The sequence below is a fragment of the Coregonus clupeaformis genome, chromosome 5 (genome assembly GCF_020615455.1).
Source record: "Coregonus clupeaformis isolate EN_2021a chromosome 5, ASM2061545v1, whole genome shotgun sequence".
In the NCBI taxonomy this organism is placed as follows: domain Eukaryota; kingdom Metazoa; phylum Chordata; class Actinopteri; order Salmoniformes; family Salmonidae; genus Coregonus; species Coregonus clupeaformis.
In genome coordinates, this window is record NC_059196.1 from 31,186,708 (window position 1) to 31,204,929 (window position 18,222).

Genomic DNA, 18,222 nt, shown 5'->3' on the forward strand with positions numbered 1-18,222 from the left:
TTCATGTTTTTTACGATATCTTAAAGACAATGCATTTGTTAGCAGAGTGAAAGTAGTGCTTCTGATACAGTGAGTTAAATAAAGAGGACAAAACAGGTGAGAAGCATGATTTTCAACCTTTTTAATTAAAATGAAAGTATAGAACAAGAATAATATACATGTTTGATTTAATATAAGACAGTGTAACTCCTCTCAAAATACAGAATAAGAAAATAAACCAGTAACAGTATTTTTCAAACTTCATTCGTGGTATATTCATATTATGTACATATACATCCATAGCACAGCCATCCTTCAAATTCATTGTTTCCATTCTCACAATCCACACAGAACGGTAGAGATACATTGTCAAGTAAACATAAAATGTTATACATAAATTGATGCAGTAAAAGGTACAGTACTTTATAATAATTTAGCTTTGATTGTTTAGATCATTTAATATACAGTTAAAGTTAATCACCTATAGTCTCTCCCACCTCCCTCACATTGGAAGTAGATTCTTCATTTTAACTTGTCTCACAGTAGAAAGTGTTAAAATGCAACAAGCAAAGTCCCTTCATGACACCATAGTAAACAGCAGTGGTGGAAAAAGTACCCAATTGTCATATTTGAGTAAAAGTAAAGATACCTTAACAGAAAATGACTCAAGTAAAAGTAAAGTCACACAGTAAAATACTACTTGAGTAAAAGTCTAAAAGTATTTGATTTTAAATATACTTAAGTATCAAAAGTAAATGTAATTTCAAAAATATACTTAAGTATCAAAAGTATAAATAATTTCAAATTCCTTATATCAGGCAAACCAGACGGCACGATTTTCTTCTTTTTATTTTTTTTTCCGGATAGTCAGGGGCACACTCCAACACTCAGACATAATTTACAAATGAAGCATTTGTGTTTAGTGAGTCCGCCAAATCAGAGGCAGTAGGGATGAGCAGGGATGTTCTCTTGATAAGTGTGTGAATTGGACCATTTTCCTGTCCTGTTAAGCATTCAAAATATAATGAGTACTTTTGGGTGTCAGGGAAAATGTATGGAGTAAAAAGTAGATTATTTTCTTTAGGAATGTAGTGAAGTAAAAGTAGTCAAAAATATAAATAGTAAAGATACCTCCAAAAGCTACTTAAGTAGTACTTTAAACTATTTTTACTGAAGTACTTTACACCACTGGTAAACAGGTAGAACATCCAAGACCTACGTAAGTCATGCACACCTGAAGATGCAAGCTCATGGTCTGTATATGTCTATAGACACCTGATATGAAATGCAGAAAGATCAGCTGGTCAGAAAATAGTTATGTGATGAGGTGTGTGTGTGTGTGTGTGTGTGTGTGTGTCACTGCAGCTGTGCCAGTAGAAGAGAGCAGTCTTCCAGTCTGTCCAGTCCCTCTACAGCCTCAATCAGCCCCTCCACCTTCTCCCTGGGTAGGACCGCCCCCGCGTTGCTACGGAACTTCTTCCTCAGGCTCTCATTGGTCAGCGGGTTGCGCCAGTGGCCATAGAAAGTATCACAGCGTCCCTTCAGCACATCCCCACCCACCAGCGTCACCTGCACCTCGCCGTACATGCGGTCGAAGTTAGCCGGGTTGTCATGGGGATGCTCGACGCGGACACGCCTCAGCAAGGCCAGCAGGTCGGGGCGCTTTAGTGCCTCCTGGGAGAATGAGAACACGGTGACCTCCCCGTCCAGCAGGGCAGAGCAGGCATTGAACTGGAAGGAGTGTCTGGCCTGGTGCTCTGACTCCGGGAACGGACGGTTAATGTACTTGGAGCAGGGAACCCTCAGCAGGATGTCCTGGACCTGACCTACGACCTGTGACCCCTGCCCCCTCCCCTGCAGCAGCTTATGCACAGAGGCAGCAGCGTCGGCCACCCAGTGCATCCCCAGGTGGGCCGGGAACCTCTTGAACCCCATGTCCTGGTCCTCCAGCAGGAACCGCACCCCCTCCTCCTCTGGAGAGGTTAAAGGTCGTGGGGCGTAGTCCTCGTAGAAGGCGCTGAACCCCGCTACCCCGGCGGTGTCATCAAGGACTCTGGGCGAGGCCTCCAGTCCTATTGAGGCCAGTAGAGCTGCCTCCAGCCCCAGCCGCGCAGCGTTGCCAATGTGGAGGGGTTTAGACTGGGTGGCCGCGTTCACCATGGGGGCTCCTGATAGGCTGGCAGCGATGGCCAGGGCGTGGCTACACTGAGAGCGTTCCAGAGAGAGGAGGCGGGCGCAGGCTGCAGCACTACCCAGAGTACCCACGACGGTGGGAGGGTGGAACCTGGAGGGAGGGGGGCCCAGATTCACAAAACCTTCTTAAGAATACATTTCTTCTTAATTACCATTTTTTCCTTAATTATAGACTTAAGAAGAAAGTTAAGCAAAGTTGATATTCCCCAAAAAGGTTATTGGAAATGTTATTGCGCTATTTCTTATGTTTCTCCTTAACCTCTTAAGGATCGGACCCTTTTTTCCAATTTTCGCCTAAAATGACATACCCAAATCAAACTGCCTGTAGCTCAGGACCTGAAGCAAAGATATGCATATTCTTGATACCATTTGAAAGGAAACACTATGAAGTTTGTGGAAATGTGAAATGAATGTAGGAGAATATAACACATTAGATCTGATAAACGATAATACAAACAAAAAAAACATGCGTTTTCTATTTATTTTTTTGTTCCATCTTTGAAATGCAAGAGAAAGGCCACAATATGATATTGCAGTTTAGGCGCAATTTAGATTTTGTCCACTAGATGGCAGCAGTGTGTGCAAAATGTCAGATTGATCCAGTGAAGCATTGCAATACTGGACTATTCTGTATCAAGTCTGCCCAAATGTGCTGAATTGGTCAATTGTTACATTTTATCAAACAAAACTATGCTACATTTTATCTCTGGGACCCTTAGGATGACAAATAAGAGCAAGATTACTGAATGTAAGTACATTATTTACCTTCAGAGATGAATGTATCAAACCAGTTGCCGTGATAAGTTTATTGTTGTTGTGCACTCTCCTCAAACAATAGCATGGTCTTTTTTCACTGTAATAGCTACTGTAAATTGGACAGTGTAGTTAGATTAACAAGAATTTAAGCTTTCTGCCCATATAAGACATGTCTATGTCCTGGAAAGTTTGCTGTTACTTACAACAGTCATGCTAATCACGTTAGCGCACGTTAGCTCAACCGTCCCGTATACAGGACAACGATCCCGTAGAGGTTAAGCAAAAAGTTAAGAAGAAATTAGATTCTTGAAAATAAAGTTATTGGAAATGTTCTTAATTCCAAGATAGCTAAACCTTTGTTTTAAACTCAGGGCAGTGAGAGAAAAAGCTAATGAAAGCAATGGAACATGTTTAATTCACTCACAAACTTCATCTGATAGTTTCAATATTGATTATTTTAAACCCAAGAACATGTTTTAGAACTGTAATCTTAATAAGAAATATGCTAACATGATTGCCATTGCTAGCTAGATAGCTAGCTAAAACGGTTGCCTAGCAACAAACATCTTAAGACTATTTGTAAGAAGATATTTGAGAAGTTGGTAAGAAAATCATACAATTTTAAGATATTGTTGAGGAATTGCACTTGCGAACTATCTTTTGAACTTCTCATTTTTTTCCTTAAGAAGCTTCTTAAGTTTTTGCATAAGAAGTGTTTTGTGAATCTGGGCCCAGATGTTCTGGAAGCACAGGTTGATGACTAAACTAAAACTAAAATAAACATGTATTTTTTAGTAGCAGCCCAATTGAGTAATCTTGAGTAAAGTGTCTGACAGCTCAGTCATTATTAAATGAGTGCTGGGCCAGTGAGTACAGGTGTCTGTCTAGCAGGTGGACGTTTATTGTCATGAGTCTTGTCCTGGAGGCAGAACTGAGCACTTTCCCCTTAGATAGGCCAGCTGCAAAGTCAAAATTGGCTATATTCATGAAAACAAATATTAGCTTTTGGTCTTAATTTAAGGTTAGAGTTAGGCAATAGAGATAGCAGTGTGGTTAGGGTTAGGTTTCAAATCAGATTTTATGCCAGTTAGTGATCACTCTGCAGAGCTGCCTCCAGAACAAGATTCCTGATCAAAAACGCTAACCTGCATTTGTCTAAAGTGAGGACAGGTGTCTGTCTAGTGCAGAACAGAATACTACAGGACAGTCATCAGGTTTATACAGTATAGGCCTGCGTAGGGAGGAGAGGCTGAGAGTCTGTTTCAGCGGTCTTGAGGGAATTAACAAATTATAAGTCATTTCAGCGTATTCTCACAGTGTAAACAAAGTAGAGTGTCTGTAATGGTGTATAAACACCTATATGTCTGAGGGAATCCACCTGTTAAACTAAACAAATTAGACTAGCCACTGAGCCTCTCCTATCCCACAGACAGGCTGGTAGAATACCACACAAACAGACCTGTAGGCATTGAGAATACTTTATGTTACAGCCCAATAGAGAGCACCAGAGTAATGGTCCAGTCCTCACCTCTTGGGGATGTTGTGAGCCTCGTTGGAGAACCTCATCAGGCGTCCCTGGACCTCTATCCCAACGTTGAAGGCCAACAGGAAGTCCCGCCCACTAGGCTTTCTGTTGTTGGGCAGCATGTCGCTGACCGCCAGTAGGGCAGGAAGGACCACCCCCGACGGGTGAGTAGCAGGGTGCCAGGTGTCGTCAAAGTCCATGGAGTGGGCCTGGACAGGACAACCGACACACAACAGGCACACAATAGACACAGTTAGCCCAGAGACAACAGACAGACAACATACAGTTATCTTGGACAACAGACATGCAATGGAGACAGACAATGGAAAGACCACAGTTATTATCAGACTCATTGCTTTAATGATCAAAATGTTATTTTCGTTAGAAAACCAAGGAAGGTGGTTGAACACAGTTGGTTTACCACATGAGAAAGTAAATAGTGACAAATACTGACAATTAAATCTGTTGCTGGAAGTTTTTATGGGATGCTGGCTACTCTGTCTTTATGACCTGTCTGTCTGTCTGTCTGTCTGTCTCTCTGTGGTAATAGGAGCCCTATAGTGTCCACATATATCTATGTTCTCTGCCTCTCCCTCTCTGTTAACAATAATGTGCTAACCCTAGCCAGCGATGAACAGGTGTAATAACTATAGCAGGCATTGACCAGCACCCCTAGGCCTCTATCTGTGCACATGCCTGGATCTGCCCATCATCGCTTCATATTTATATTTAGACCTGTCTGTTTAACTCTAACCTACAAACAGAAGGTGAATGTTGAGGGTTTCCATTTTCCAGATTGTGTGGCTGAATGACTGTGGTGGTGGTGGTAATGATGTGCTTTAGGTCAGTGTTTCCCTCGTGGCTAATGTTCTATTTTATGTACAGTACCAGTCAAAAGTTTGGACACACCTACTTATTCAAGGGTTTTTCTTTATTTTTACTATTTTCTACATTGCAGAGTGAAGACATCAAAACTATGAAATAACACATGGAATCATGTAGTAACCAATAAAGTGTTAAACAAATCAAAATATATTTTATATTTGAGATTCTTCAAAGTAGCCACCCTTTTCCTTGATGACAGCTTTGCACACTCTTGGCATTCTCTCAACCAGCTTCACCTGGAATGCTTTTCCAACACTCTTGAAGGAGTTCCCACATATGCTGAGCACTTGTTGGCTGCTTTTCCTTCACTCTGGGCTTCCTGTACCGTCTCACAGACAGCAAACAAAACTAGAGGAACTCCCTCATCCCAATCCTTCTCAGATTCCTAACAATATTTACGGAGCATAGACTTCAGTGTCTGATGCCAACGTTCAAGCGCACCCTGAGACTCTGGGTGATATGCGCTTCACACACGGTGTGTAACTGACAAGGATTTTAACACTTGTTTGAAAAGCTTAGAAAGGAAATTCGTACCTTGATCAGTTTGTACCACCTTAGGTAACCCAAAAGTTGAGAAATATTTAATCAAGGCTTTACTCACCACCGGAGCAGTAATCCTTCGCAGAGGAATGGCTTCTGGGAATCTGGTGGCCACACACATAACTGTCAACAGAAACTGGTTACCAGCTTTTGTCTTCGGTAATGGTCCAACACAATCAACCATCACATGTTCAAATGGTTCACCTATGACAGGTATGGGACAAAGAGGAGCGGGAGGAATAACCTGGTTCGGTTTCCCAGTTACTTGACAGGTGTGGCATGTCCAACAGAACTGAGCCACATCTTGTTTTAAACCGGGCCAAAAGAAATGTCGAAAAACCCGATCATAAGTCTTGGTGACTCCCAGATGTCCGGACCACTGGTGATCATGAGCGAGGGATAAAACATTTTGTCGAAAGGCTGTAGGAATCACTATTTGGTAAACAGCATTCCAATCTCCGCCAGCGCCAACATGGGATGCCCATTTACGCATGAGGAGATTACCATCAATGAAGTATGCCATGTTTTTCTTCTTTAGCTCCTCCTCTGAGACAACACTAGAAAAACATTTAGCCAGGCTAATGTCAACCTTTTGGTTAGCAATCAGCTGCTCACGAGTGACTAGTAACTGTATTGCATCCGCAACAAGTTCCACATACTTCTTCCCTTCCTTGGGCTGTTGGTCAGACCACACCACCTTACCAGAGGTAGCACACAAGCCATCCTCTGGGTCACACTCTCTGAATAGAGTCGTGTTCGACAAATCTATCACGTCACCCACTTGTCGTTCTTGAGCACGTGTGACAGCACAAGTGGGGAACAAATGTGGATAACCCTGTGCCAGCTCCTCTGAGAGAGACTGGTCACTTTCATCTAATACCTACAATACGGGTATCACCTTTCCTCCGGCAATACCGTTGCCCATTATAAATGTCACACCTTTTACTGGCAACATAGGACGTACTCCAACTCTGAACAATCCACTGACTAACTCAGAGTGTACGTTCACAAAGTGCAATGGCACTGGGACGAATCCCATTTCAATTCCCTGTATTAACACACTGGAACCACAATATGTATTATCGGACAAGGGCAACACATCAGATAGTATGAACGACTGGCTGCACCAGTATCTCTAAGGATTCTAACCGGATGCTGAGACGCTTCGTCATCTGATATGGAAACAAACCCCTCAAAAATGAACGGTTCATAGCTGCGATCTGGGACTTTCAAACCAAATTTACCACGAGGCATCTGTTTTGATTCTGGCCTTACAACCGTACGAATCAGCCCAACACCCGTTGGCGGCCTGGCGTGCAGAAAGCAATTATTATATACAGTTGAAGTCGGAGGTTTACATACACTTAGGTTGGAGTCATTAAAACTTGTTTTTCAACAACAAATGTATTGTTAACAAACTATAGTTTTGGCAAGTCGGTTAGGACATCTACTTTGTGCATGACACAAGTAATTTTTCCAACAATTGTTTACAGACAGATAATTTCACTTATAATTCACTGTATCACAATTCCAGTGAGTCAGAAGTTTACATACACTAAGTTGACTGTGCCTTTAAACAGCTTGGAAAATTCCAGAAAATGATATCATGGCTTTAGAAGCTTCTGATAGGCTAATTTACATCATTTGAGTCAATTGGAGGTGTACCTGTGGATGTATTTCAAGGCCTACCTTCAAACTCAGTGCCCCTTTGCTTGACATCATGGGAAAATCAAAAGAAATCAGCCAAGACCTCAGAAAGAAAAGTGTAGACCTCCACAAGTCTGGTTCATCCTTGGGAGCAATTTCCAAACGCCTGAAGGTACCACGTTCATCTATACAAACAATAGTACGCAAGTATAAACACCACGGGACCACACAGCTGTCATACGGCTCAGGAAGGAGACGCGTTCTGTCTCCTAGAGATGAACGTACTTTGGTGCGAAAAGTGCAAATCAATCCCAGAACAACAGCATAGGACGTTGTGAAGATGCTGGAGGAAACAGGTACAAAATGATCTATATCCACAGTAAAATGAGTCCTATATCGACATAACCTGAAAGGCCGCTCAGCAAGGAAGAAGCCACTGCTCCAAAATTTGGAGAAATGTCCTCTGGTCTGATGAAACAAAAATAGAACTGTTTGGCCATAATGACCATCGTTATGTTTGGAGGAAAATGGGGGTATCTTGCAAGCTAAAGAACACCATCCCAAACGTGAAGCACGGGCGTGGCAGCATTATGCTGTGGGGGTACTTTGCTGCAGGAGGCACTGGTACACTTCACAAAATAGATGGCATCATGAGGAAGGAAAATTATGTGGATATATTGAAGCAACATCTCAAGACATCAGTCAGGAAGTTAAAGCTTGGTCGCAAATGGGTCTTCCAAATGGACAATGACCCCAAGCATACTTCCAAAGTTGTGGCAAAATGGCTTAAGGACAACAGGTATTGGAGTGGCCATCACAAAGCCCTGACCTCAATCCTATAGAACATTTGTGGGCAGGACTGAAAAAGCATGTGCGAGCAAGGAGGCCTACAAACCTGACTCAGTTACACCAGCTCTGTCAGGAGGAATGGGCAAAAATTCACCCAACTTATTGTGGGAAGCTTGTGGAAGGCTACCCTAAACGTTTGACCCAGGTTAAACAATTTAAAGGCAATGCTACCAAATACTAATTGAGTGTATGTAAACTTCTGACCCACTGGAAATGTGATGAAATAAATAAAAGCTGAAATAAATCACTCTCTATACTATTATTCTGAAATGTCACATTCCTAAAATAAAGTGGTGATCCTAACTGACCTAAAACAGGGAATTTTTAATAGGATTAAATGTCAGGAATTGTGAAAAACTGATTTTAAATGTATTTGGCTAAGGTGTATGTTAACTTCCGACTTCAACTGTATATGTCCCACCTTATGACAATAGAAACAGTGACACACATCTTTCGGGCGTGCTGGATGTACTGCTGGTCGACTAGGGCTAAGAGTTAGCAACTCCGCAGCCCTGCTCTCCTTATGAGCCGAAAACACGCTCTTGTGCGTCAACACAAACTCGTCTGCCAATACAGACGCTTCCGACAGTGAGGATACTTTCTGTTCGTTTAGGTAAACTACAATGCGGCCGAGTAAGCCATTTTTTAACTCTTCTAACAAGATTAACTCCCGTAGAGTTAAAATCAGTTACCTTACTAGCAGTGTGCCATTTGTCAAACAGATTTCCTTTGTCTCTAGCAAACTCCAAAGAAGTCTGAGTCGAATACTTTTTATGAGACCTAAATCTCTGTCGATATGCCTCAGGAACCAGCTCATAGGCACGAAGAACAGTAGCTTTGACCACGTCATAATTCAAGCTGTCTTCAAGAGGTAGCGCTGACAGAACCTCTTGGGCTTTAATTTACACTGAAGTAATAGGCAACATACCTCTTCGGGCCATTTCAATGCTACTGCTATACGCTCAAAAACACTAAAATAGGAGTCAACCTCTGACTCCCTAAACACAGGTACTAAGGTGATCTGTCTACTAATATCAAAAGTAGCAGACGACACAGCTGGTGAGGACGGCTTCCTAGCAGGCATAGCATGAGCAGTGACTAACCTCGCTGTCTCTGCCTCCAGTTCCATCTTACGCGTCTCCAGTTCTTGATCAAGTCTACGTGTCTCCAGTTCTGCCTTTAGCTTACGCATCTCCAACTTTTCTCGCCTGATTTGTGCCCTCTCTTCCGCCTCCATTTGGAGCAGTGTCGAGTGGACATCCATCCTGGCATCACTGTCTGACAGTGGGGAGTGGGTCAAAACGGGGCTATGTCTGGAGCCTTAGCCTCGCCCTTGTCCTCAGACACCGACGGGCTTACAGGAGCAGCAGCCACATCCCCTACAGGAGCAGCAGGCTCAGGCGGCGGTAACTCAAGCACTCGATCGTTCAATAATACCTCTAACACCACTTTCCTAACTTCCGCTTTCACTAAAACCCTCGGTATGGGTATAGAAAAGTGGTCAGCCAAAGCCTGTAGATCCACTCTACGGCAATTATCAAAAACTTCCCACGTAGGTTTTTCCAAAAAGGCATCCAAATCAAAAGTAGCCATCTTAAGCTAGCAACACGAGCCGACAAATACTGCACACGAAACCAGCTAGTCACAGCTGCCAAGCTCAACACTGAACCAGACACTAAACCAATTTGCATGAGTGGCATGGGTATCATTGAGATATCCCGGACGAACCCCCACGTTATGTTACGAACCCCGTGGCTTTAAAAGTCTAGGGTGGATGGAAAAGAGACCTGTAACATAACTCATGCGAATTAGAATATTGACAAGGAACAGTGAGAACAAAATACACCAACAACCATATGCTACCGTCAAAGACAAAATGTTTATTATAAACACACAATAAACAGTTTGGGGAAAAGGGGCTGAGCTGGACCCAAGGAAGGAAACAATAAAGTAAAAAAAAACTAAACTGATCTTGCCTGCCTCAAGAACCACTAAGCTACTGCTAACCATACAAAAATACAGTGGGTGGTCCGCTCAGGTCTAACTAGTGTGTTAGACAGGTCTAACTAGTGTGTATGCCCAAGGGCGACTTGCTAAACCCCCTTTTTCCCAGGCACAAACAAACAACATAGGTCCAATATGGACTAGACTGCACTTGCATGAGTACACAAAAACAAGACACCACATGATCCATACTCACAAAGAGTTTTCTCTGTCAGAAAACACAACTGACTGGCTTTTTAAAACCAGGGGATGTGACATGGTAATGAAAAACCAGAAACAGGTGGTGCAAAACGGAGGAGTGTCCACTGATTGGTCCACCTCAGCAATCAGCAGACGAACGGATGTCGGACAGGTGGGACACCCCAACGACCACCAATCAGGAAAACAAGGGACACCTGGGATTACGACTGAAGGAGAGGAAAAACAAATACACATACAGGATACCTGTATCCGTAACACGTTTGATGGTTTTTGCGACTGCACTTGAAGAAACTTTCAAAGTTCTTGAAATGTTCTGTATTGACTGACCTTCATGTCTTAAAGTAATGATGGACTGTCGTTTCCCTTTGCTTATTTGAGCTGCTCTTGCCATAATGTGGACTTGGTATTCTACTAAATAGGGCTATCTTCTGTATACCACCCCTTCCTTGTCACAACACAACTGATTGGCTCAAACGCATTAAGAAGGAAATAAGTTCCACAAATTAACTTTTAAGAAGGCACACCTGTTAATTGGAATGCATTCCATGTGACTACCTCATGAAGCTGGTTGAGAGAATGCCAAGAGAGTGCAAAGCTGTCATCAAGGCAAAGGGTGGCTATATTGAAGAATCTCAAATATAAAATATATTTTGATTTGTTTAACACAATTTTTGGTTACTACATGATTCCATATGTGTTATTTCATAGTTTTGAATTCTTCACTATTATTCTACAATGTAGAAAATAGTAAAAATAAAGATAAACCCTGGAATGAGTAGGTGTGTCAACTTTTGACTGGTACTGTATATCCACTGTCTCTTCGCTACAGTGTCTATGCTATTCTACCTTACATATCTACACTCATGTCTATGCAGATCTACTGTAGATGTATCTACTCACGGCCACTCCGTTGACAAAGGCAGCAAGGGTTGGGGAGAGTCTGGTTCCTCTGCGTCCGTAAACAGAACTGATGTCATCGGGAGCGTACATGTGCTGCAGGACAGAGGATAGACGGTAGGGGGCGTTATAGAGACAGAACAGACAGACAACAGAACTGTTAAAACAAACTGTTTTTCTCCTCTTCCTAACAACACTGTGTCCATATCACACTGTGTTTCCACACGGCTACACAGGAACTCAATCACCATGGGGAGTGACCAATCTTTACAGAGTACACTCCATTCCTCCATTCCTGTCCTGACTCTTTAAGGGATGACAGAGTGTCTGCTTCTAAAAGTTATGTAGTCTGTCAATTTTCTCTGCCTAACCTTAAACCTAGCTCCAGTTACTGTGTGTTGTCCGCAGGCTTTCTCTGCCTCTTACACACTGTTACAGCACTGGACTGGACTCATTGAGCTGTCAGTCAGGGAAACGTCCTTGCCTCATCTCCTTGTGTCCTCTCCTTCATGTGCACTGATGTGCAAACATGGTAGATTGACATCACTTCAAGCTATCCGCTTTCACATCAGTTAGGGGTAGGGTTAAGGGTGAAGGGAAGGAGACGAGGAGAAAAGGAAGCTGAAAGGTGCTGGTTCAAGTCCCGGGCGACACATAATAATCTGCTGCAAAGCTGCTGGTCTCTGATCCAATATACCATCCCCTGCCATTGGGCCCTTGAGCAAGGCACTTAACCCCCCACAATTGCTCTGCATCCAGGGGCGCTCTGTGTGGCTGACCCTGTGCCTCTCAACGTGTGTGCGTGTGTATATCTAGGGATGTTGGGAAAGGCAGAAGACAAGTTTCCGTTGTTACAAATGGACAGTAAAGTATCTATTCTATTATCTCACCTGACAGTGTTGTAGGGCCAGTTGGAAGACCTGTGTGGTGCTGCCCAGTAGTCCCACTCCGATGGAGTCCAGAACCATCCTCTTGCTACGGTGGAGCAGGGTGGGGGTCAGGTGGTGGGGCTGGACACCCTGGATGAACTGTCCAAAACTGGCCGTCACACTGTCCTCTGAGGCTGGATGCTGTATCACTGGAGGGAAAGAGGAGAGGAGGGAATGGGAAGGAGGAGAGGAGGATGGGGGAGGGGAGGAAAGGAAGAGTGGGGAGGAGGACGGAGAGGAGGAGGGGAAGGAGAGGAGGAGGAGGCGGAGGGGGGGTGAGGGGGGAGAGGTGGAAAGGGGCAGGAAGAGAGTGGGGAGAGAAGGAGAGGAGCAGGGAGGGAGAGGGGGAGAGGAGGTGTTGAAGAGGACGAGGAGAGGGGAGAAGAAGGGAGACGATGACAGGAGGAGACAGGAATGTTTAAAACCTCCCGAGTATGTTCTAAGCTCAGTTTATTCACGTCTGAACTGAGACGGAGAGTTAGAGAACCAACACAGACAGCCTATGTCAATGTAGGTCTATGTAGCCTAGGTCTATGTACAGTATAGACCTGACCAACACAGCCTGTATGAATAGAACAGAACATACCAATATTTACTACTGTCAAACATCAGCTTCCTCATGGCCAAGCCAGAAAGAAACACTTAACGAACGTGTTTGTGTTTGTGTTTGTGTGTGTGTGTTTTGATATTGTGATAAAGGAAAATCCTAACACAGGATGGAAACAGCAGAGAGTACACAGTACAGAGAAGAGTGCTGAGCTGAGCTTACCGTCCAGGGCAGACTGGTGGAGTCCTCTCAGTGTAGCAGACATGGGTCTGAAGGATCTCTGACAAACACAGAAACAGACAGACAGCAGTATGCATTAATACAGTCTTGAGAGACAGAGGGAAAGAATGAACATAAAAACTTTATATATTTTGTACTTTTCAGTTTTAGGCTAGGCCTACCGGAATTCCTTACAGTTTGTTGTTTTCAGTTTTAAAAAATCACCTGTGTGTTATTTGACAGTTCAGATAATGAGACGAGTACTGACCCAAACAGCGTTATGTAGCCAAGTGTGACGTGAGTCATTAAAACAGAACACCCCATGACATCCAATTATTTTAAAAAACACCTGATCGTATAAGATGATAAAACTGGAGTCTAACAGCTGAAGTATTCACCATACAAATCACAGACAGACAGACATACATACAACTTTATTCTCTCTGGGCTTCTAACCTCACACACTGACTGTCAGTGGAGTAGAGAGAGACCCACATATATCAATATATGATGGATCAATTAATGCATGGGGTCCATATTGGTCACATTACAGTTCCACACATCACCAATAGTCAACAACGTCCTTTCTAGAGCTCTAACCTTACACACTGACAGGGGATAGAATAGAGAGAGACCCATACTATAAATATAAATAATTTCATATAACTCTCATATAGGTTATATGCATAGTGAGTGACTATATTGGCTGGTGCTTACCTGTACTTTGAAGAGCATGTCTGTCTGTCTGTTGTCACTGTGAAATAGCAAGTGAAAGATGAAGTACTATTCATCAACAGCAAACCATTTGTCTGACTGAGAATGGTGTATGAAGATGAAGGCCTTATGTGATCTGTATACTGTGAAATAGCAAGTAAATAGCAAATAGCAAAAAAAATAAAGAAAAGCCCTGGAATTAGTAGGTCTGTCCAAACTGTGGTTCAACTCTTCCCTCGTTTGAATGTCTGTCCTCTGTTTTGTTGAAAAATAAATAAAGAAAAGCCCTGGAATTAGTAGGTCTGTCCAAACTGTGGTTCAACTCTTCCCTCGTTTGACTGTCTGTCCTCTGTTTTGTTGTGTTGGGCTCATCTCTCTGTTTCGCCTCCTTCTCTCTCTTCTCTCTCTCCCTCGTAGATCTGTTGGTGAGATGGATGGATGGATGGATGGATGAAGTGTAGATGGAGGAGAGGAGGCAGGTTGTCTCTCAGGTGAGGTCTTCTGTCTTTTATACTCCAGAGGGACAAAGATCCCCGATACCGAACAGAGACGGGCCGGGAGGGGTAGGGAGGGGGACAGAGAGGAACAAAGAAGAGCAGGGAGGGGAACATAAATTCCAGGGGGCAGGAAATTCCACAAACAAGAACCTCTACTCCAACAACACGCTGGGATTTTCGCTCACCATCATCATCAGGAAGAAGGCATTTTCTTCTTAGGTAAGGTGTGATGTTGTACTCCAGAGAGAAAAAGATCCCTGATACAGGACAGAGAGGGGCAGGTGGGTCATTCCACCAATTCGGTGCCTTTTGAGATGTGTAACTTGGTGGGGGGAAAAAATGATGTCATAAAGAGCACATGTTGAACCTAATAAAAAAACAAGTTTTCCCTTCTCAAGAGGGTAAATACAAAAATAACTATAGTAAGTGCCTGTTGCGTGTCAAATAAAGTAACCAGGTTGACGATTTCACCTTAAATCAGCCGTAAATCCACTTGTGACAGGGGCATGGAAGCTTGTTGTGTGCAACAGGGAGGGACAATTGAATGCAAGTAAAAAAACAAAAAACATTGTTTAAACATGTCTAACCTGTCTATCTATGGGTAACAGTGTTGACGTGTTATGTTCCACCCACCCAGTTTTTCACCACAAAATGGCCAAAAGAGTAGAACCAGCCCACCTGCTTTTACACTATGATTTGACTATTAGATGTTCAATGTTTCTTTTGAAAAAAGTATTTAAAAGGAATAGTTTCACCATATTAAAACGAGAGTTCAGTTCAGGTAACAGGGTTGATCTTCAAATGAGGGCCAGGTTTACTTATTTTTTTCATTAATCTTCAGAAATTACATTGTCAAAGCAACAAAATAACTAGGGCTTTACAATGATGGTGAAAACTTGGAGAAATGTTGGTGTCATGTGGGATTAATATCTTCCTGGAAGTAACAGAGGGTGCAGAGAGGGAGATGTAAAATTCGGAATTTTGGCACTTTAGAAGGTCTATTCATATAAATCTGATTGATTGAATTCTCCATGTGGTCTATATTAAAGGTCATGTCATTAAATATAAATGGCTTTTAAAAAGCAATATTGGTGCACATTTTCTACTTAAAGGATCAGTGCAGTCCAAACTGTGATTTTCCTGTGTTTTATATACACTGAGTGTACAAAACTCTTTCCATGACATAGACTGACAAGGTGAATCCAGGTGAAAGCTATGATCCCTTATTGATGTCACCTGTTAAGTCCACTTCAATCAGTGTAGATGAAGGGGAGGAGACAGGTTAAAGAAGGATTTTTAAGCCTTGAGACATAAATTGTGTATGTGTGCCATTCAGAGGGTGAATTGGCAAGACAAAACATTTAAGTGACTTTGAACAGGGTTTGGTAGTAGGTGCACCGGTTTGAGTGCGTCAAGAACTGCAGCACTGCTGGGTATTTCACGCTCAACAGTTTCCCATGTGTATCAAGAATGATCCACCAGCCAAAGGAAATCCAGCCAAATGTGAGAAGCATTGGAGTCAACATGGACCAGCATCCCTGTGGAACACTTTGGACAACTTGTAGAATCCATGCCCCGACGAATTGAGGCTGTTCTGAAGGCTAAAAAGGGGGTGCAACTCAATATTCAAATCAAATCGAACATTATTTGTCACATGCGCTGAGTACAACAGGTGGAGAACTTACTGTGAAATGCTTACTTACAAGCCCTTAACCAACAATGCAGTTCAAGAAAGAGTTTAAAAAAATATTTACCAAATAAACTAAGGTAAAACAATTATAAAAAGTAACACAAAATAACAATAACGAGGCTATATACAGGGGGTACCGGTACCGAGTCAATGTGCGGGGGTACAGGTTAGTCAAGGTAATTTGTACATACACAGTGCCTTGCAAAAGTTTTCATCCCCCTTGGCGTTTTTCCTATTTTGTTGCATTACAAACTGTAATTTAAATTGATTTCATGTAATGGACATACACAAAATAGTCCAAATTGGTGAAGTGAAATGAAAAAAAGTACTTGTTTCAAATAATTCTAACAAATAAATAACGTAAAAGTGGTGCGTGCATATGTATTCACCCCCTTTGCTATGAAGCCCCTAAATAAGATCTGGTGCAACCAATTACCTTCAGAAGTCACATAATTAGTTAAATAAAGTCCACCTGTGTGCAATCTAAGTATCACATGATCTGTCTCATGATCTCAGTATATATACACCTGTTCTGAAAGGCCCCAGAATCTGCAACACCACTAAGCAGCACCATGAAGACCAAGGAGCTCTCCAAATAGGTCAGGGACAAAGTTGTGGAGAAGTACGGATCAGGGTTGAGTTGTAAAAAAATATCAGAAACTTTGAATATCCCATGAATATGAATATGGCACCACAACAAACCTGCCAAGAGAGGGCCGCCCACCAAAACTCACAGACCAGGCAAGGAGGGCATTAATCAGAGAAGCAACAAAGAGACCAAAGATAACCCTGAAGGAGCTGCAGAGCTCCACAGCAGAGATTGGAGTATCTGTCCATAGGACCACTTTAAGCTGTACACTCCACAGAGCTGGGCGTTACGGAAGAGTGGCCAGAAAAAAGCCATTGCTTAAAGAAAAAAATAAGCAAACACGTTTGGTGTTCGCCAAAAGGCATGTGGGAGACTCCCCAAACATATGGAAGAAGGTACTCTGGTCAGATGAGACAAAAATGTAGCCTTTTGGCCATCAAGGAAAACGCTATGTCTGGCGCAAACCCAACACCTCTCATCACCCCGAGAACACCATCCACAGTGAAGCATGGTGGTGGCAGCATCATGCTGTGGGGATGTTTTTCATCGGCAGGGACTGGGAAACTGGTCAGAATTGAAGGAATGATGGATGGCGCTAAATACAGAGAAATTCTTGAGGGAAACCTGTTTCAGTCTTCAAATCATATCAAATCAAATTGTATTTGCCACATGCGCCGAATACAACAGGTGTAGACATTACAGTGAAATGCTTACTAACAAGCCCTTAACCAACAATGCAAAGTAAAACAAATTAAAATAAAGTGTTAAGCAAAAGAAATAACTAAAGAGCAGCAGTAAAATAAAATAACAGTAGGGAGGCTATATACAGGGGGGTACCGGTGCAGAGTCAATGTGCAGGGGCACCGGCTAGTCGAGGTAATTGAGGTAATATGTACGTGTGGGTAGAGTTAAAGTGACTATGCATAAATAATAAGCAGAGTAAAAAAGGGGGAAGGGGTGTGGGGCAGTGCAAATTGTCCGGGTAGCCATGATTAGCTGTTCAGGAGTCTTATGGCTTGGGGGTAGAAGCTGTTGAGAAGCCTTTTGGACCTAGACTTGGTGCTCCGCTACCGCTTGCCGTGCGGTAGCAGAAAAAACAGTCTATGACTAGGGTGGCTGGAGTCTTTGACAATTTTGAGGGCCTTCCTCTGACACCGCCTGGTATAGAGGTCCTGGATGGCAGGAAGCTTGGCCCCAGTGATGTACTGGGCCGTACGCACTACCCTCTGTAGTGCCTTGTGGTCGGAGGCCGAGCAGTTGCCATACCAGGCGGTGATGCAACCAGTCAGGATGCTCTCGATGGTGCAGCTGTATAACTTTTTGAGGATCTGAGGACCCGTGCCAAATCTTCTATAGGCTTTGTCGGGATATAGGCTTTGTCGTGCCCTCTTCACGTCTGTCTTGGTGTGTTTGGACCATGATAGTTTGTTGGTGATGTGGACACCAAGGAACTTGAAGCTCTCAACCTGTTCCACTACAGCCCCGTCGATGAGAATGGGGGCGTGTTCAGTCCTCTTTTTTTTCCTGTAGTCCACAATCATCTCCTTTGTCTTGATCACGT

At 43.0% G+C, this 18,222-nt stretch overlaps 1 protein-coding gene across 1 annotated transcript; it reads right to left on the reverse strand.

Annotated features, from left to right (window-relative positions):
- Positions 1–1,104: 1,104 nt before the first annotated feature.
- Positions 1,105–14,315, reverse strand: LOC121567020 (cis-aconitate decarboxylase-like). Its single transcript, XM_041876958.2, has 6 exons — positions 13,889–14,315; positions 13,175–13,232; positions 12,367–12,554; positions 11,480–11,572; positions 4,457–4,662; positions 1,105–2,263 (listed from the first exon to the last, which is right to left on the reverse strand). The coding sequence occupies exons 1-6, from the start codon at positions 13,904–13,906 to the stop codon at positions 1,336–1,338; spliced, it is 1,491 nt and encodes a 496-aa protein (XP_041732892.1). The 5' UTR covers positions 13,907–14,315; the 3' UTR covers positions 1,105–1,335.
- Between the last annotated feature and the right edge of the window lie 3,907 nt (positions 14,316–18,222).

Excerpts from the sequence above, each read along its gene's own strand:
- LOC121567020 (XM_041876958.2), bottom strand. Across the intron at positions 11,573-12,366 it reads TGGCCCTACAACACTGTCAG|CACATGTACGCTCCCGATGA; the intron begins GTGAGATAATAG and ends TCTGTCCTGCAG. Across the intron at positions 4,663-11,479 it reads CCTTTGTCAACGGAGTGGCC|GCCCACTCCATGGACTTTGA; the intron begins GTGAGTAGATAC and ends TGTCCTGTCCAG.